The 19,836-nt window shown below is 46.4% G+C and overlaps 1 protein-coding gene and 1 long non-coding RNA gene across 2 annotated transcripts; one reads left to right on the top strand and one right to left on the bottom strand.

Annotated features, from left to right (window-relative positions):
* Window positions 1-1,766: 1,766 nt before the first annotated feature.
* DEFB123 (defensin beta 123) lies at window positions 1,767-10,138 on the bottom strand. The gene is made up of 2 exons (XM_029918852.1): window positions 9,785-10,138; window positions 1,767-2,000 (listed from the first exon to the last, which is right to left on the bottom strand). Exons 1-2 carry the CDS (start codon window positions 9,840-9,842, stop codon window positions 1,855-1,857), a joined length of 204 nt encoding a protein of 67 aa, XP_029774712.1. The 5' UTR covers window positions 9,843-10,138; the 3' UTR covers window positions 1,767-1,854.
* Window positions 10,139-14,276: 4,138 nt separating this feature from the next.
* LOC115275082 lies at window positions 14,277-18,193 on the top strand. Its single transcript, XR_003901387.1, has 3 exons — window positions 14,277-14,358; window positions 15,352-15,448; window positions 18,107-18,193. It is a non-coding gene; the product is annotated as an uncharacterized LOC115275082 (long non-coding RNA).
* Window positions 18,194-19,836: the final 1,643 nt, after the last annotated feature.

Raw genomic sequence — 19,836 nt, 5'->3', positions numbered from 1 at the left:
AAAGGTTTAAAAAGAAAAACCCGGAAACAACGTACTTCTTCTATCTCTTTTCTTCTGAGCACACTTAATTAAATTTCGGCGTTATCTGTGCTGAGAATCGATGATTCTCAATGGGAAGATACTGCCCTCTAGGGGTTATTTTTGGAATTTGCTGAGGGCTTTTTCTTTTTCTTTTTTGATGGTCAAAACTAACGGAGTCCTTGGTTCTTAGTTGGAGACCGGGCATGCAATATATGTGATGGTCCTGGAAAACGAAGTATTGACCATTTCCCAAGCAAAATTCAAATGTTCTGCAAGACGTTTACGTAGGTGAGAAACCCATTTATAATTCTCTGAGCCCAGACGCTAAGGCTGTTTTACAAGTATTTTTTGCGCATTGAATTTTCCTGGAATGAAACTACTGTGTAAATCAAGGATTGATTACACTTTGTTTTGGTTAGAACTTTATCCAAGCTGTTCGCCGTTTTTGGAAAGTCAGGATACAAATAGCAAACACGGGGTAGTATCTGAATTGTGCATGTGGTACACGCATTAGAGCCTGCATTTGTAGCTCTTGCACTCGGGCTCTGTATCCATACGAGATCTGACATATTTCATTGTGTCTTCAAGTGTCATCAAAATATACATTATTATAAAATAGTCTCTTTTCTCCTTTATATTATAGTTATAGTTTCATTTGACTTTTTTTCTAGTATTACGTGAGCAGATAGGTTACAATATTTCAGTATTTTTTAGGACCGAAAGAGGGCGCTGTAAAATATTGATGATAAAAAGGAGCATTGGGTCTAGGAGGACGCAGTGAACGGTGAGCCCTCACCAATAGTTTAGTGAGACCTCATGAGGGGATAGAGAGAGGGGCCCCGGCCCTACCCTTCTTCAAGAATTCCTCTTGGAGACCTGCGTTTCATTGATGTCTATTTCCCCCTAAGCATAGGAGCTGTGTTTCACAAAAGAAAAGCAGACTCTTTGTCCCTATAGAAATTTATAGCAAGAATACACGGAGATGTGAATACACGGAAACACTGCATGATCCATCCATTTACACTCTTGTAACCCTGCTCACAGCCAGGACGCAGTGACCGTCCTGTGCAGAACCGGGAGACTCCTCTCCCCTACGACCCAGACACAGACGATTGGACCAAAGGTGGGCACCTCCCCAAACCAACCTAATCCCCTAGGCTGGCCACCAACCCGACCCACGAGGGTGGATTGGTACAAAAGGATTACCTGCATCAGTGAGATTCTGTTCCAGGAATTTGGGAACAGAATTGGGAAATACAGAGAACAAGCAGTTTATCACTGGAGCAGAAGCTGAAAAAATGCCTTAGTACAAACCAAGGTACCTAAGTGTTCTCAGTTCTGGTGTTTGCACACAGGTACAAGGAAAATTTTTGAATTTCAAAGTAATGATTTTCATTAGATGGTAATGAGGTTATACAGATTAATAATGTAACTAAAGGTAGCTAGTAAGAGCACAATAGAATTACTGAGAACAACTTGAGTTAATCTCTGAAAATGAACAGACTCATGTTTTAAGCCTTCTACCTAAAAAATTCTAGAAGCATAAGGACACATAAGCATACTGCTCATTAGCTGCTGGAAAAACGATATCATCACACATCACACAGATTCCGGAAGATTCCACCGTACACTTGTGAGAGGGTGAGACTGAAAAAGGCAAATATTGCCATATTAGGATGAAAACATGTTGACTTCCTGGGACCCCTGCAAGGGGCCCCCTGAGAACTGAGAGGCAGACACAGAGATCAGCCACACATTGTTTATTGAGACAATCTAGGAATCTACTAGGGTCAGCCTTCATCTGTGTCTTCATGGCTTCAGGCCTCGAAAAACTTAAAACGACCGTAGTTTCTCTCTTGGCTGGTACTTGGGCTTCACGCAGCACAGTTTATTATTTGTGCAGTAAACATAGATCTTTTCTTTCCTGAAGCATGTATGGCGGCATTTGCCATGAAGATTCCAGCATTTTTGGGTGCTGCCTGACACAGAAAAGGAAGAAGAATGAGAGACAGTGTTAGTCTTGAGAGGAGGTATTAAAGCAGAGGCAAGTTTTCCTTGCCTTGGACCTTGGCCTCCTTTTTCTTTTTCCTTCCTTCCTTTTTTAAAAAGTGTGCTAAAATACAAAGCACATATAAAACTTGCTAGTTCAAGCATTTTGTTTATTTTTATTTTTTGAAAGTTTATTTATTTACATAATCTCCACACCCAACATGGGCTTGAACCCCTGACCTTGAGATCAAGAGTCGTTGCTTGCTCTTCTGACTGAGCCAGCCAGGTGCACCCTTCCCACATCCCAAGCATTTTAAAGTGTACAGTTCAGGAGCATTAAGTACATTCAAAATGTTGTGCAAACATGACCGCCATCTAGTTCCAGAACTTTCTAACCATCTAAAGAGAAACTCTGCACCTCTCTCCCTGGTCCCGGGCAGCCACCAATTTGCCCTCCTCTCTAAGGATTTGCCTTCTGTGGATATTTTATGCCAATGGAATCATATACGATGTGGCCTTTGATGTCTGGCTTCTTTTTTTTTTTTTTATGTTTTACTTAGTCTTGATACAGAGAGAGACAGAGCATGAGTTTGGGAGGGGCAGAGAGAGAAGGAGACACAGCCTCAGAAGTAGGGTCCAGACTCTGAGCCATCAGCACAGAGCCCGATGCGGGGCTCAAACCCACGAAGGTGAGATCATGACCTGAGCCTAAGTCGGAGGTTTAACCAACTGAGCCACCCAGGCGCCCCTGATGTCTGGCTTCTTTTACTCAGCATCATGTTTTCAAAGTTCATCCATATTGGCTGTGGTTTTGTTTTTATTTTTGGCTCACACTCCATCATTGTCTTCGTAATCTCATTTTTGTTCTGTTTTGTTTTTGCCAAGTCCTAGCATTAAGAAGGCAGCTCTACTTAGTGTAGTCGAGTACACATTACATAAAATTTGCCCTCTTAACCATTTGTAAGTATACAGCTCAGTGGTGGTAAATACGGTCACCCCGTGTGCAGCCGTCACCACCATCTGCCCCCATAACTCTTTCTACCTTGTAAGACTGAGACTTTCACACTCATTACACAGTAACCCCCACTCTCCCCTACTCCTGGACCCCTGGCAACAACCCATCCATTTTTGGTGCCTCTCCTGTCCCAGAATCTTGACTAACCAACAAACCGCAAGGCTCGCAAGCACAGATCTCGAAGAATTCTGACAGTTTTGGGGGTAGGACGTCACCTGCATACAGCTTAGAGGCACACAAATCTGGAACAGTTTTGCTATTCCAACCACAAGTTTTTGTTTGTTTGTTTTTAAGTTTTTATTTATTTATTTTGAGAGAGAGAGAGAGAGAGAGAGAGCAAGCAGGGGACGAGCAGACAGAAGGGGAGAGAGAGAATCCTAAGCAGGCTCCATACTTCAGGGCAGAGCCCGACGCAGGGCTTGAACTTACGACCTGAGCGGAAAACAAGAGTCAGGTGCCTAGCCCACTCAGCCACCCACGAGCCCCTCCAACCACAAGTTTTGCAGCAGTCAAAGATGAAATCCACTCCTTGAGCCAAACAAGGACTCGTACCCTTCTCTTCTCTTTGTTCTGTAGAAGTCCCAAGCCTGCTCCGACTCGGGTCAAGTGCTCCATCAGCTGAACAAAGCCCGTGACCTCTATTTGTGCCAGTTAAGCCATTTTCTTCGGGCAGTTTCCTGCCATGACGATTCTCAAGTTCATTAGTTTGTAAGTTAACTGTAAGTTTCATTCATTTGTAATCTTGATTATTTCCTTCTTTCTGCCATAGGTTTTGAGCAGGTTTATTTTGTGATCAGGAGTAAGCTTTCTTTGAGATTATCTTTTGACCGACCCAGCGGAGACTCCCTGGGAACCTCTCAGAGTCTCAGAGGAGATTCTGGGGACATCTGCGTGGTCTAGAGCAGCGTTTCGAGCCTGAGGGGATGTTTGGCAGTGACTCGTGTGGAGACCTTTTTAGTTGTTGCAACTGGTGAGAGGTGCTACTGGCAATTAGTGGGTGGAGGCCAAGGATGCTGCTAGAACCGAAAGGTCAAGACCTGAGGTGAAGCCGGATGCTCAACCGACTGAGCCCCCCCCCCCCCCCCGCCAGATGTCCCTAAGCAAGACCCCTTTGAATAGGCAGTGTTGAGATGCATTTGTGAGGTATTTTATATGTATTCAGTCTGTTGATTTTCCCACCTTGCTCTGTCTACTGAAATGGTGTGAAATGCAGGACTAATTTAATAGCATGGAATACCTCCAGTAACTAGATCATGGCTCTGAAACACCATTTTCCTACTAAAAAAAAAATTCAAGTTTCTTGAAAAAATGGGGTCTTCAAGGTCTGGGTCAGGAGTTGTACAAGATGGGCCTAGAATATCTTGTCACACCAGAGAAGTTGTGAACCAGTGAAACTGCTTTTTGTCACCTGACAAAAGGACAAAGTCTCGAATCGCATCTGTCTGAAACTTTGTATTTGAAATCATATCAGCAAGACTGGAACATTCCTTCCTTTTCTGAGGAGCTAGTGTTTCAACACAGAAAAGTAGCCTTGATTTCAGAGCCAAGGGCAGAGCGTCAGAGAAAGGGTTTCAGGATAAGAAATTCCATCTCTTTATTTTGTATTGTCCATGGAAGTGGGGCCCTGAATCCATTCCTCAGCCTCGGCTTGATGGTAACTGCTTTGCACAAGAAACATTCCTTCACAGAGAAAGACAAATCCCAGAGGATTTCACTCATGTGTGGAATTTAAGAAACAAAACAGAGGAACATAGGGGAAGGAAAAAATAAAGAGAGGGAGGCAATCCGTAAGAGACTTTTAACTATAGAGAACAAGCTGAGAGGTGCTGGAGAGGCGGTGGGGGGGTGATGGGCATGATGGGCATGAAGGAGGGCACTTACTGGGATGAGCATTGGGTGTTACATGAAAGTGACGAATCACTAAATTCTACTCCTGAAGCCAATACTGCTCTATATGTTAACTAACTAGAATTTAAATAAGAACGTGAAACAAAACAAAACAAAACACAACTTCATTTACATTTTACCTGAACTCTGTCTTTCTCCTTAATCTTTAGGAGCCCTAAACCTTCTTTTGCCCCACGGTTCCTTTGGTGTGTATTTTTTCCTTTTCTGTGCCAAGCGAATATTTCATCAGACTGCAAGTGTGTCTCTTGTGGCATCTATAAGATGGCTTTTATCACAAGGAAACTATCAAAGACTTGTAGGGACATATGTTAAATAAGGCTACCATGACCCAAAGCTGGGACAATTTGAGTTTCAGTAAGAACAAAGATTGCAATCAATGAAAATGTGTCAAATATATTAAAAACTATTTTGTCACATTTGGGGGATGATAGAAAAATAAATCATTATTTTGCAGATTCATACATACAGAAATACCACCAAGTATTTATTCTGTCTTTCTTCTGTAAGCTGTACTACCAAATCATAGATGATGAGTACCTTTATTATTTTAGTATAATAAATTTCCAGCTAACTGGTGAAAAAAATAACATAATAGAGGATCACCATTTTGTAATGCCCCTAAAATTAACGTAACCGGGCTTTGAGCATTAGCTCAAAGGTATGAGTATCAGCTACAGTTTGAGCATTAATTGTAAATGTCACTAAAAAAGAGACAACCAAGATATCATGTGCCTCCTGATGAAAGAATCTTATTAGCATCAAAAGTTTGCCTAAAAAGATAGAACTTGAGCCTGATCAAACCTCCAGATCTATGTACCAATTTTCAGGAAATACAGAGGTCACAGGAATACATTGAACTTGACCTTGAGTGTGCAATCAGCAAAATCTGTGCCATGGGAAACCATAGGTCAAAGAACCCGAAAAATAAGTTAAAAAGACAAGAAAGGGATGAAGATGTAATCAATAAATTAAAAAATTAAAAGGATCTCAAGAAACTTTGGATTTTCAAAGTGGGCTTGTCAAAAGCAGGGTATCTAAGGATGTATCCTTAGCAAGGGAACTATACAGAAATGCAAAGAATTGATTGTTCTAACTATTTTTTATTTATTTGTATTTTTGAAAGAGCGTGTGCATGTGCAGGGGCGGTGGGGGGATAGGGCAGAGAGAGAGGGAGGGAAAGAGAGAATCCCAAGCAGGTTCTGTGCTATCAGCACAGAGCCGGACGCAGGGCTCCATCTCACGAACTTGAGATCATGATCTGAGTTGCAATCAAGAGTCGGTCGTTTAACCCACCGAACCACCCAGGCACCTCTGGCTGTTAGAATTCTTGGTGACAGTGAGGGAAAAGATGGCCTCAGACACTCTGTTTCGGCCTCTCTGGAGGCTACAAAAATTCACAGCATCTTAAAATTGGGCACAGATTTTACCCAGTCATTTCCTTTCTAGACGTCTATCCTGGTGAAATGCTCACAGGTGCAGACTGAGAAGCTTATCCACTCGAGATACTGCTCTAAACAAGTGAGAGGTAGGTACCTGCCCTTAAAGAACTTCCAGTTTAGTGGGAGGAGAAATGGCCATGAAAGAAATCGCCACCCAGATATTTATTTGACCAGGGTTGTAATGACGGTTATAAAGGAGGAGCTCTGGCTGCCGTGAGGAGACATAACGTAGGTATCACATAGGAAATGTAGGTGACATGTCCTCCCCCCCACCCCTAAACCCCTGCCCAAACCTAATTTCTGCTGGGTCCTTGGGCTTTACATCTATGTCCTGAATTTCCACAATTCACTTAACTTGACTCTTTTGAACACATTGAAGTGGTATATATTCATTTCCCTTTAATCAAGAGACTCCCCTCCCCGCTTGGTTGCCAAAAAGCAGAATCAGGCAGTTTCTGGGCTTCAGGGGAATGGGATGCAACACAGTTAGAATGACAGTCCTTGCTTCATTTAAATGAGATGAGTTGTTTTAGGTCATGGCAAGACCATAATTCCTAAAACCAAAATGTATCCAAAAGGGTCAGGGGCTTCCAATTTCAAAGAGCTCCTTTGTGCATTAAGTGACTTGTGGATTCAGATAATACCACCTGACCATAAGCCAGGGTAGGTCAAGGGCTGGGGATCCAGCTAGAGAAACTTCCATTCAGTCTTTGTTACCACAGGAAGTGGAAGGGAAGCACTCTCCAGAGGGGAAACTGGGATGCTTACATCCACTTTGTGCATCAGGGCCGGCAGCAGCCAGCCTGAGAGCTCGTTCACACTCCTGCCTCACCTCTGCTGGCCAGAAGGCTCGTGGACCCCCAGCAAGCTAGAGACGAAGGCTTTTTGCTCCTTCCCCACTCGTGGTCTGCTGACCCACCAGAACATCTCAGGAGTGGAGATAAGGAATGTGAGAAAGGCAGGAGCAAGAGAGTCTCTTTTGCTAGAAACACCCAGATTGGTCTGAAGAAACTGTCAGAGGAGGGGGCATTTACTCCACGCCTCTCCGAGCAAAGCCCACGGCAACTGCTAAGAACAGGGGTAGGGCACAGCATGGTGCCACCTGAAGGGGGATGAACACAGAGTCCAGGGCACTGGCTGAGTGTCTCCCTTTGCTCTGCTGTGGTGTAAAATAGATCCAGAAGACCCTTGGGTTTCCTTGTGTCTCTGCTGGAGATCAGAAAACCAGGCTGAGAGCCAGAGGGACCTGCCAAGAGTAGCCCCTGATGCAGAAGGTGGTGTGTGTGAGGGGTGAACAGCCCAGACCTGGGGACCAGATGGAAGCCTTGGCGGAGATGAAGGGCTTGGTCAGTGGGGCTCTCAACAGGACCAAGAGGTTCCGTCAGCCATGGGGTCCAGTACACTGCAAATGCCAGCAGGACGCTCCCTGACCACTCAGTGAGGGACGTTGTTCCCAAAGTCAATGAAGGTCTAGCACAGGGTTACTTGGATTCTTCATGCTCCAGCCCCAGGGCCTTTGCACTTGATGTTCCCTCCAGCTTGAATATTCTTCCCCACAAGTCCACATAGCTCACCCCGTATCTTCCCTCAGATCACTGCGAGCCATTTCATGGGTACCCCTTTGAGATGGCAAACCTCCCCCCCACCGGCATTTGTATCCCCTTCCAGCCCATCTGCTCATTATACTTATCAGCTGCCGTTACATTTATTTCACTTATGTTTTAAAATAGTTTGTGCCTCCCTCAAGAGAATATAAGCTCAAGAGGACAGAAGTTTTGCCCACCTTGTTTTGTTCAGATTGGTTCACTGTTCTACCCCCAGAACCTATGCAGTGCCGAGAACATGAAATCCATTCAATCATGTTCACTGAATGAACCGATTAATTCCTTCATGACACATCACAGGACTTTCTCCTAAGCCCAGATGCTGTCCTAGGACGGGGCGGGCCGGGGGGGGGGGGGCGGAGAGGGCGGGACAGAGGAAAGAAGAAATGCTGGAAGACTTGAGTGTTTACTCAAAAGAGACTGAATTGACTTGGAAACCGCTTTCAACCAGAAAAGATAAGAATCAGTGGTAACTGCTGACTTTAGGCACAGCCTCTGATGGGTCCCCTCCTGCTCCCCTCACAACTGTCCCACCACCGTCAGCACGATGTAAGTTCCTGGGAAGATTCAGATGGATTATGGGAAATAAAGAGGCTACAGTGTTTCGCAGGCTAACATTTCAGCGAGTTCCATGTGGCTCCCTCAGTCTGACACTATTATACACCCGCTGTGGCGTCGCTGTCATGGTAGCAGTTGGAGAGGGGAGGAAATTGACTGGCCAAGCCGCTGAACTGTTTGTCAGAGGTCAGGGGGTTAGAACGTGGGGCGGGGGGTGGTGGAATTCTCACCCCAGTTCTGAGGCTTTCCTCTCTGTCCTGTGCTGAGTGGTGTGACAGACATTTGCCACAGGCAGATAGATACAAGGGCTGAGGTCAGCTTGGTTGAGGAAATTCCCATATTCGACCCTGCGGAAAAGTTAGGAGAGAGCAGGGATGTGGGCAGCAGGTTCTGCCCGCTGAGCGGGAGGGGCCCCGTAGCTAGGCTGGGGGTGGTGGAAAGGGCATGCCTGACCATGACCCTTCTCCGGTTAGCCTTCCCATGGCTCCCTTACCTGGCGGTCAAGGCCGGACCTGGACCTTGAATGCTTCCTCCGCTTTGCCCCTTGCCACTCCCATAACCCACTCAGCTGTGTGCCGGTTCCCCCAAGGCGCCACGCTCTCTTCCGCATCCGGACCTTCTGCATAAACTGACTCCTGCCCTGGGACGCCCTTTCTACTTCCTTCTCATCTCCTTTCCCTTCTAATCCAGACATACTTTTCAGGACTCACAGACAGGAGGGTTCTTCTGGCCCCTACCACATGCACCTCAGCCCCCTAGGCCCCCTCTGTCACGGCTCATGTCACTTCAGGCTGTGAATGCTGCTCATTGTCTCCCCTAGGGCCATGTCATTTGTCTCCATCGCGGGGCCTAGCACAGAGGCAGCAACAGTGTATGTGAGTTTTCTTCTCTGGTTAAGGTGGTTGTGCTCATTACAAAGCCTAGATCATTCTGGGGGTTATTTTGTAAAAAGTCCACAGTTGCCTTCTCCTCTTTTTGCTTCTCCTCTGAGGGGGGGGGGGAAGAGAGAGAGAGCGAGCCCAGGGATAGACGAAGTAGTTGAGCAAGAAGCTCTGGATGTCTGGTTGGTACCTAAGATCTGGCACCTGCCGCGGGGGAGGGAGCCTCCTCCTCGAGGTTCCGAAAGGGGAGCTCCTGAGGCCAGGAGGCCCACCCTCCTTCCCCCCACCCCACCCCACCCCCGGGCCTGGGGCTTCCGTGAGCAGGCCTCAGCCCCCACACCCTGCCCCTCCCCAAGAGGTCCGGGTTACCTGGCGTGAGCTGGGACAAGAGCAGCAGGGCGGCCAGAGTCAGCAAAAGGAGCTTCATGGCTGGAAGCGGCCCAAGGTGAGGCTGCGACTCCGATGTGGCAGCAGAGCTAATGGGGCAGGGCTCCGGCCTCTCTGGCTGTGGGTCCCTTTCTTCAACCGGAAGGATGTCACCCGCAAGTGCCCTCAGCCACCCACGGGTTCAGCCCCCGTGCTGCCCACAGGGGCTGGCATGCTCCCTGTGGTCATAAGGTCAGCAGGGTGGGGACCCAGGGGGCAGGGGAGGGACAGGCAATCAGGTCCAAGGTCCTTCCAGCAGGCTCTCAACCGCCCTCACTGAGGGCTGGCCAGGAGGCACCACCCACGGGGAGCCCAGAGGGGCTGGGAAGACCTCACAGGGAAGGTGGCAGCACCTGCAGAAGGGTGCACCCGTGTCCCCGGCAGAAAAGTCCGTTCCAGAGCTTATGTTGTCTGCGGGACCCCAGGGCGAGCCCCTCCCCGAGGTCCGAGAACCAGCCGTGGGGTTCCTAGCTCTAAACTCTTGGGTCTGGAAAGCCCATTGTCTCCATTCAGTTTCTGTAGCTACTATTCTCTGTTTTTAGAGTCTTCTAACAACATGTGACCAGTTCCCTCCATTAAATATACTGGTGGTTTCCATTTCCTAACCAGAGGCTACTTGGTGCAGACCTCAAGGGTATAAAAGCATAGATAGAGTTTATAAGACAACATGACTCAAAACCATTTCCACAGGGGCAACATAGGAGGCTGAAGACTGAACAACAGGAGAAAGAGTGAGGTCAGTCAGTGTAAACAATTCCTTCTAAAACCTTGATGATTAAGAGGAGACCATGGGGAGGAAAGGACTCAGTGCCTAAAGCCTCAAAATCCAGGACGGAAGGGTGTTCATTTCTGTTAAAGAGGGCTATTTATTTATATTTTTGAGAGACAGAGAGAGAAGGAGGGAGAGAGGCAGAGGGAGAGAGAGAGAGAGAGAGAGAGAGAGAGAGAGAGAGAGAGAGAGAGAGAGAATCTTAAGCAGGGTTCATGGTCAGCGCTGAGCCCTACCTGGGGCTGGATCTCACCACCCTGGGACCATGACCTGAGTGGATATCACGAGTCTGACACTCGACCAACCGAGCCACCCAAGTGCCCCCAAAGAGGCTCATCTTTTTTTTTTTTTTAAAGTTTATTTTATTTTTGTGAGAGAGTGAGAGAGACAGAGCACGAGCGGGGGAGGAGCAGAGAGAGAGAAAAATGGAGACACAGAATTCAAAGCAGGCTCCAGGCTCAGAGCCCAACGCAAGGCTCGAACCCAGGAACCACGAGATCATGACCTGAACCCAAGTCTGACGCTTAACTGACTGAGCCACCCAGGCGCCCCCAAGGAGGCTCATCTTTTTAAAATGTGTTAGTTGAGGTTCAATCTGGGGAGCATAACCTCAATCAGTATGATGGGGTGAGGAATTTATTATAAGAATTAGACTCTCTTCAATTGCAGAGAGAGCTAAGAAAGCAAAGATCTGTTCAGGGCATTAGTGGGGTCACTAGAGGAGCTGGTATAGGAGTCGTGAAAAATCATGGACAGAAATACAAAGAGGCAATTCACAAAAAAGATTTAAAGGGCTCTTGAGCATGTGAAAAGATATTCAATTTCAGTCCTAGTAGGATTAAAAAAAATCTGTGTGAGTTGAGTCTCCTCCCCCCATCCCCCCACCCCCACACCGATATGTTCAAATCCTAACCCCAAGTACCTATGAATGTGACTTATCTGGAAAGAGGGTCTTTGCAGATGTAATCAAGTTAAAGTGAAGTTCTCCTGGATCAGACTGGGTCACATAAGAGGGAAAGGAGGGAAAGTTGGGCAGAGAAGTCAGGGAGAGACCATGTGACAAAGGAAACAGGGACTGGAGGGACACCTGGCAACTGCCAGAAGTTAGGAGAGAAGCACAGGACAGATTTCCCCTCTGAGCCCCCAAGGAGGAAGCGACCCTGCCAACACTTTGGTTTTGAACTTCTAGTCTCCAGAACCATGAGAGAAGATTTCTATTATTTTTTTTTAAGTTTATTTATTTTAGAGACAGAGAGAGACAGGTTGAGGTGGAGAGGGGCAGAGAGAGAGGGAGACACAGAAGCCGAAGCAGGCTCCAGGCTCTGAGCTGTCAGCACAGAACCCGACGCGGGGCTAGAACCCACGAACCGTGAGATCATGACCTGAGCCGAAGTCAGCTGCTTAACTGACTGAGCCACCCAGGTACCCCCAAATTTCTGTTATTTTAAGTCCCCCAGGTTGTGGTACTTGCAGTCCTGGGAAACGGATTCATCATCGGATACATCATAGTGTCAAGTTTATTACCACCAAGGCACTATGTATCTTAGGTGTTTGCCACAATGAACAATGAACATTGTTGTCTGCCCAAATGGAAACATCTGTGCCCTTGTTCCTTCTCTCCTAAAGAAAAAAAAATCTGCTACAGGCTATGTAGGCAAGCAAACTCTTAAAGTATTCACTCGCTTTCTTTTGGGCACTGAATTTACCTCTGAAGAAATAAAAAAGAAGAAAAATGTATTGCACGTCTTAGCCCATCTGTCCCCATCTTCAACTCTAGCTAAAGAATTTATTGAAAAGAAGACATTTCTGCTGCATCTTTATTTTTTTATTTTTTAAATGTTTATTTATTTTTGAGAGAGAGAGAGAGCGTGAGCGAGGAAGGGGCAGAGAGAAAGAGAAGGAGACACAGAATCCAAAGCAGGGTTCCAGCTCTTGATGTGGGGCTCGAACTTGTGAACTGTGAGATCATGACCTGAGCTGAAGTTGGACGCTTAACTGACTGAGTCACCCAGGCGCCCTCTGCTGCATCTTTAAAATCTTGAGTAAATATTGAAATACCATACACTTGATGTTAATGTTGAGTAATCCTACAAGTGAACCCTGATGCGCTCTGGGCAACACGGACACCTCTAAGGCTGACTGTCACTGTGGTCTGGGTGGCATCAAGCTTCTGTGATGCCAACTGTAAGAAGAGATTGTGGGCTGCTCTTGGTAGCGGTAATCAGGGGCTATTTATAGCTTTCCCAGGCTGGGGGGCCGTCCTTTCAAACCTTTACCTGGGTCTCCACAGCCTTGTGAGGGGTGCTGGTGTTGTCAAAGGTAGTAACTGCCAGGGACCACATGGGCACCATGGCCTGGTAGCCCACGTGGCACCTTAAGATGACGAGGAAACCAAGAGCGTCACGGGCAGGAAGCCTGGTCTTTACCGCAAACATGGGAGTTACAGGCTCCTGGAACTCCTCAAAATAAAACCTCTCGTCCCATTCAAGATTCCATAGATGACCTGTATCATTTGTTCCATTCCATTCCATTCCATTCCGTTCCAGGCAAAAAGGAAAAGACAGGACGAGGTATTTGTTGAGAAACTCGCCCCGGGACAGCTCTGGCAGCTTCCCGCTGCAGACTTGCTTTCAGAGATGCTGGGGGCTGCTGAAGGGGTTGCGGAGCCGGGCAAGGAGGCTGGGGTTGGAGGGGGTTTTCTCTTCCCAGCTGGGCCAGAGGGGACTAGCATGGGCGCTCCGTCTAGGGCAGTGAGGGGTTGAGGCTGGTCAGTTGCCATTGGCTCCATTCTCAACGGTGACATTATCTCAGGACCTCCCAGTTCCTCAAGGGCAGATGAGAAATTCCTTCTCCGTAGTGGTGAGTCGGGCGCCTGGGTGGCTCAGTTGGTTAAGCATCCGGCTTCAGCTCAGGTAATGATCTCACAGTTCATGGGTTCAAGCCCTGCAGCCAGCTCTGTGTTGACAGCTAGGAGCCTGGAGCCTGCTTTGGATTCTGTTGTCTCCTTCTCTCTCTGTCCTTCCCCTGCTTGCTCTCTGTCCCTCTCCCTCTCAAAACTAAATAAACATTAAAAAAAAAAAGAGGAGCTTACTTAACTTATATTACTTTGTAGTACATAGTAAAGACTGTGGGCTGACATATATAAAGAAACAAACCTCAAGGCACCTGGGTGACTCAGTCGGTTGAGCCTCAGACTTCAGCTGAGGTCATGATCTCACTGTTTGTGGGTTAGAGCCCAGTGTCGGGCTCTGTGCTGGCAGCCCAGAGGCTAGAGCCTGTTTCCGATTCTGTGTCTCCCTCTCTCTCTCTGCCCCTCCCCTGCTCATGATCTGTCTCTCCCTGTCTCTCAAAAATAAATAAATATTAAAAAAATTAAAAAATAAATAAAATAAAAAAACGTCTCTGACTGTTGTGTGATCTCTCTCCGCTGGCCCCTCAACGGGTGAAAGTGGATAAAGACAGGCGTGACAGCTCAGGGGTGCCCCCCCCTGCGGGTGGGCGGTCGTCAGGGGCAACGACCAAAAAGCCGGAGGGAGGCGGGCTGTTCCAGGACTGAGCTACTCGTGGGACGCTGAGGCCGTGTAAGTGGCGTGAGCTCTGTGTGATTAGAGGGAGCAGCAGGTCCAGACCTGTCCTCCTCCACCTGTCACCTCCTCAGACCAGACATTAGTCCTTGAGCCGCCCGAGGTTATGAAGCCCTTTTTGCTGACTTTGGCCGTGTTCCTGCTCTTGTCTTGGGTCATGTCAGGTAACCCAGACTTCTTCGGGGGAGGGCTTAGGGTGGGGGGAGTGGTCTCAGCGTGGGAACTCCAGCGTCTGGGAGGATGGGCTGGTGGGTGGCCACATGGATCGCCGCTCGTCTGGGGAAGAGAGAGGAGCCCCCAGATCCTGGGATAGACCCTGCTCCACCATTTACCAGCTCTGTGACGTCCCCACCAAACTACTTGGCCCCTTGGAGGTGCAATGTCTCATTCTTCAGTCTAGAATAATGTATCAGGTTGAGAGATCCACACAGAACACACTGAAACTTGATGCAGTGAATGGAGTTTTAAAAAAAAATGCTTATTTAATGTTCAATTTTTGATGTTTATTTATTTTTGAGAGAGAGAGAGAGCGTGAGCAGGGGAGGGTCAGAGAGAGAGGGAAACACAGAATCCGAAGCAGGCTCCAGGCTCTGAGTGAGCTGTCAGCACAGAGCCCCACGCAGAGCTCAAATCCACAAACCGTGAGATCATGACCTGAGTCGAAGTTGGACTCTCAACTGATTGAGCCACCCAGGTGCCCCCAAATGTAGCTTCTTTATTTTCTAAACCCATATATGTGGAGGGCTGGCGCCCAGCCAGGCTTCTTTTGCAGCAGCAGGTGCCAGTTCTTAGGCACCAAATGTCACCTCCAGATTTCCCCCCAGACCTCCACTCCTCGGTCAGCTCCAGGGGCAGGAGGTCTGGTGTGGGAGGAGGGGTGGGGGAGGGCTGGGAAAGAGGCAAAGCAACAGCGACCTCTTCTCACACTGGTCCCTGAAATCACTTGGCTCTTGCCCTGCTCACAGCTGCCCTAGGAGAGGACAGAATCACCTAACTGCCGCTGCATGTCTGTGCCAGGCCCTGCATTGGAAGCTTGGAAAGGTTTTAAGTAGAGAAGAGGCCTTGTCAAACTTGCCCAGCCCGAGGCGCTAGCACCGTCCCCTCTTTGTGATCTGCTTATACCTCTGCCTTCCCTCGCATCTCTAATCTTTCCACAGGGTCAGAATGTGAATGGATTGCTTGTGTCCGCTGACGGAAGACACATGCCTGAAACACTGTCCACCTGGGGAAGAGGGAGACGCCTCCAAATCCCGAGTCAGAACCTGTTCCACCATTTATCCGTTCTGTTCCAATTTACTCATTTCTTGATTTGAAATAATATACTGAGAGGTCAACACTGAATATGCTGCAATTCTGGTGTGCAAAAAAAAAAAAAACAATGCAGCTTCTCTATTTTCTAGAACTCATCTGATCTTTCCAGGAACTTCCCTCCCACTGATGGGACAATGGAGGTTGGACATGTCACAGGGGGTAGACATAGACTCAGCAAATAATGATATCCAGCTTTTCTGGTTTAAAGCAGTCTCTTGGAATAATTTATTCTGCTTTGTTTAATCTTCCAGTGTTTCTCCTTTTACGTGTCCCCTTTTCCTTCCCATGATGGCAGCTGGATTTAGGGGATAGTGAATATGTCGTTGTTTGGTTAAATAATTCATTTGTCCAATAAATAGTTAGTGGATTCCATGTGCCACACACTGGCATAGATGCTGGAGATAGAACAGTGAATCAGTCAACTAACCAACCCACTAACAAATCCACCAACCACCAACCAACCAACTTACCAAACGACTGTCTAATCAACCAACTGCCAAACAACCGACTCACCAACCCACTAACCAATGAACCAACTGCCAACCAACCAACTTACCAACCCACTAACCAATCAACCAACCACCAACAAACCAACTCACCAACCTACTAACCAATGAACCAACTGCCAACTAACCAAGTTACCAACCTACTAACCAATTAACTAACTGCCAACCAACCAAGTTACCAACCTAACCAATCAACTGACCACGAACCAATCAATGAAACAAACAAATAAAATCCCTGTTCTTTTGGTTCTATGGAGAAGGCATTGGGCAGAATAAGTAGGGAAAGAGATAGCAAATGTCAGGGGAGGTGGATTTGCAATTCAAAATGTTAGAGGAATGTCTCACTGAGAAGATACTATTTGAACAAAGACTTGAAGGCACTGAGAGGGTGAGCCACGCAGATAGGTAGGGAAGAGTATTCATTTATGAGCTAGACTCTTTCAAAACAGATGCTTCCCTTCATCTACTATTTGGTTATTTAGGGTTTAGACGGTTCAGAGAGAAGAGGCTGGATAAATGCTTGACTCTATCTTTGCTTATCAGTTTGCAAGATAAGGAATTCATTTTCTGTCATCCTCTGAGATCGAGAAGCTAGTTTTTCCTAAATATCGTTTTGAACCCATGGCTCTTAGCTCTGAGTCCAATCTATTGCAATGATCTATTCCTGACCAGTGGGAACCTCTTCAGTTTGGCTCCTGAATTATTTGGATATAGCCCCATTCGCCTTTGATAGCTTGCTTGGTATTTTATGGCAGAATACTTCAGGCCGTATACTTTTCTGCCCAAGAACTGGAACAAACCATATCTCCAAGAAGCTCTGGTTTCTTCTATGTTAGTGAGAAATGGTATTTTAAGACAACAATCTGGGTGCTAGAGACACTAACCTTTACTGGTTGGTCAGAGTTTCTAGGCTTTTCCAGTGACCGGAGCCAGTTAGTGAGCTCGCTTGCTCTCTTTCTCTCTTTCTATCGTCCACATATTTAAAAATAGAATACCTGGGGGTTTATACTGTTATTTTCTTTCCTTTTTTAAAAGTTTATTTATTTATTTTGAGAGAGAGAGAAAGACGAAGCACCAGTAGGGGAGGGCAGAGAGAGAGAAAGACAATCCAAAGTAGGCTCCAGGCTCCGAGCTGCCAGCACAGAGCCTGACATGGGGCTCGAACTCACGAACCAAAGGAGAACTCATGACCTGAGCTGAAGTCGGATGCTTAACAGACTGAGCCACTCCTTTCTTCCTTTCTTTTTTTTTTAAATTTTTTTAATGCTTTTTATTTATTTTTGAGAGACAGAGAGAGACGGCTGGAGCAGGGGAGGGTCAGAGAGAGAGGGAGATACAGAATCTGAAACAGGCTCCAGGCTCTGAGCTAGCTGTCAGCACAGAGCCCGACGTGGGGCTCGAACCCACGAACCGTGAGATCTGACCTGAGCCGAAGCCGGATGCTTAACCGACTGAGCCACCCAGGCGTCCCTCTTCCTTTCTTTTTAAAACCATCTTCTTTTTCACTCTGTATTTCTCTCAGGCCATTATCTGCTATATTTATTTGGTCATGTGTTCCTTCTAGCTTAGTCTTTACTTATAAAGTGATTTTTAAAATTTACAATTCTTTCCGAGATCCCATCATGTCGTATCTGGAGTTTTCTCATGCTAGTGGCTTTTCTATGCTATTCATTTGATCCTCGAAACAATGGTCTGAGGCAAGTTCTGTATTTTTTTTTTTTTTTTTTTTAGAAAAGAGGAAATTGATGTTCTGAGACAGGAAGTAACCTGCTTGAGTTCTTCTAGTTGGCTATGGTATAGGCAGATTTCAAAACCAGGTAGATGGGTTCCAACAGTCCATGTTCCTAAGTATTATGACCGAACCCCACTGAACTTTAATTACTATGACCCTCTGTACCCGTGAGATGGAACATTCAGGAAGAGCTGTGAATGGCATGAGGGTCCAGAAACGATGTGAAACTTTACCACCACCCTATAAATCTGGAGGTGACTCCATGTTCTAGGGTCTTCTGCGTGGCTATTCGCCTTCTCAAGCCAGGACCTACCGGCCCTCAGGACTGATGTTGGCTTCTCTCCTTTCCCCCCTTTGTATTAGGCAGTGCTGAAAAGTGCTGGAAGCTTCGTGGCTCCTGCCGTGAGAAATGCATCAAGAATGAAAAGGTTTACATTTTCTGCATGAGTGGTAGACTGTGCTGTGTGAAGCCCAAGTTCCAGCCAAATATGTTACAGAAGTGAATGAGTGCTTGAAGCCCAAGGGCACAGAAATGAAGATAGCCCTGCCTCGAGTCTGACCTCAGCAGATTCCTAAGCTTTATTAAAATACCTTTGAATGTCTTCTGTGTTTGTGTCTTGGCACCTAATCAAAGTCAAGTAGAGAGGGTTGGGTAAGGAAGTATATGGAGGACAAGAAACCAGATCTACTATGTGTTAGATGCATTTGTTACCTCATTTATTCCTTTAAACCAACCTGAGAGGTAGTTACGGTTATCGGTTTTATTATATGGATAGGGAAACTGAGGATCAGTCTAGTGAAGTGATTTACCCAATGCCATTCAAATAATATGGGGAGTCACTGGGATTACATACTGGTCTGCGTACAGGCTCAAAAAAAGCTCCTTGCCTCTCGGACCATTGCTAACATAAACAGAAATGCACATCGAATTTATTTGAACCTCTCAAATAGAAAGCTGGAGCAACAGTGTTACAAGGCGGTCCTATATTCTGGGATTAAAAAAAATTTTTTTTAACATTTTTTAGAGAGAGAGACACAGAGCGTGAGCGGGGAAGGATCAGAGAGAGAGAGGGAGACACAGAATTCAAAGCAGGCTCCAGGCCCTGAGCTCTCAGCAGAGAGCTGATGCGGGGCTCAAACCCACGAACTGTGAGATCATGACCTGAGCTGAAGTCAGCTGCTTAACCGACTGAGCCACCTAGATGCCCCTCTTCTGGGATTATTATAGAAGCTGAAGAGTTAAGCTGAAAATTATATTCATCCCCAGGCCTAATTTTTAATCCATTGTTTCTGTGTATATGATTTTAATTTTTCATACTGACTTTAGATTTTCATCAGAACTACACATAGTTCTAGGACTCAGCTTTGAATATGAGGCTATAATAACGTATAGGCACCACACCTCTCCCTCTCTCCATTTCTTGCTTTCCAAAGAAAACCACTTTCATATCTTTTAGTTGTCCCTTTGGACATGGGGAGTTGTTCCTTTGTTCTTTCAGTTTTAGGTCATACCCATTGAACTCCTGATATGAAAAATGAGAATTTAGCTGTCTGTTATCTCCTTTGAATAAGTTCAGAAACGTGAGGTATTTTATCAGCTTTATCTGCCTGGAGGCCTTGTTCCTGGGTGCCTGGACCTGCTCCAGACTGAACTGCGTCCCGGCAGGACCTCCATGTAGTACCCTTACACTTGGTTAGTAGTTTGGTTGCTCCTTCCATATTGGAAATGATTCCTCTCAACATTCTGAAGGCATTATTCCATCGCCTTCCAACATCTAGCGTCGCCATGGAGCAATCTAATACCATTCTGAAGCTGGTCTCGGTATTATAAACGGTTCTTTCTCTCTGAAAGCTTTTAAGATTTTCTCTTTACTATGGAGTGTTCACATTCCATGATGATGTGCCTACATTTTTTGTAGGATTTCTTAATCTATTCTACTGAGCACTCAATGGACCCCATCGATCTGGAAATGCATGTCCTTCAATTCTAGAACACTTTTTCCCTTAACTTCTTTGATGATTTCCTGCCTTTTGTGTTTCCTGTTCCCTGTTTTTGTAACTCTTTTCTCTCTCCCTCCCTCCCTCCCTTCCTT

This window comes from Suricata suricatta, chromosome 12 (genome assembly GCF_006229205.1).
Source record: "Suricata suricatta isolate VVHF042 chromosome 12, meerkat_22Aug2017_6uvM2_HiC, whole genome shotgun sequence".
Classification (NCBI taxonomy): domain Eukaryota; kingdom Metazoa; phylum Chordata; class Mammalia; order Carnivora; family Herpestidae; genus Suricata; species Suricata suricatta.
Note: the sequence above shows the minus strand (reverse complement) of the source record. Positions and strands in the feature narration are given on the sequence as shown.

Excerpts from the sequence above, each read along its gene's own strand:
- DEFB123 (XM_029918852.1), bottom strand. The coding sequence starts at position 9,842 with ATGAAGCTCCTTTTGCTGACTCTGGCCGCCCTGCTGCTCTTGTCCCAG. Across the intron at positions 2,001-9,784 it reads CTTGTCCCAGCTCACGCCAG|GCAGCACCCAAAAATGCTGG; the intron begins GTAACCCGGACC and ends TTTCTGTGTCAG.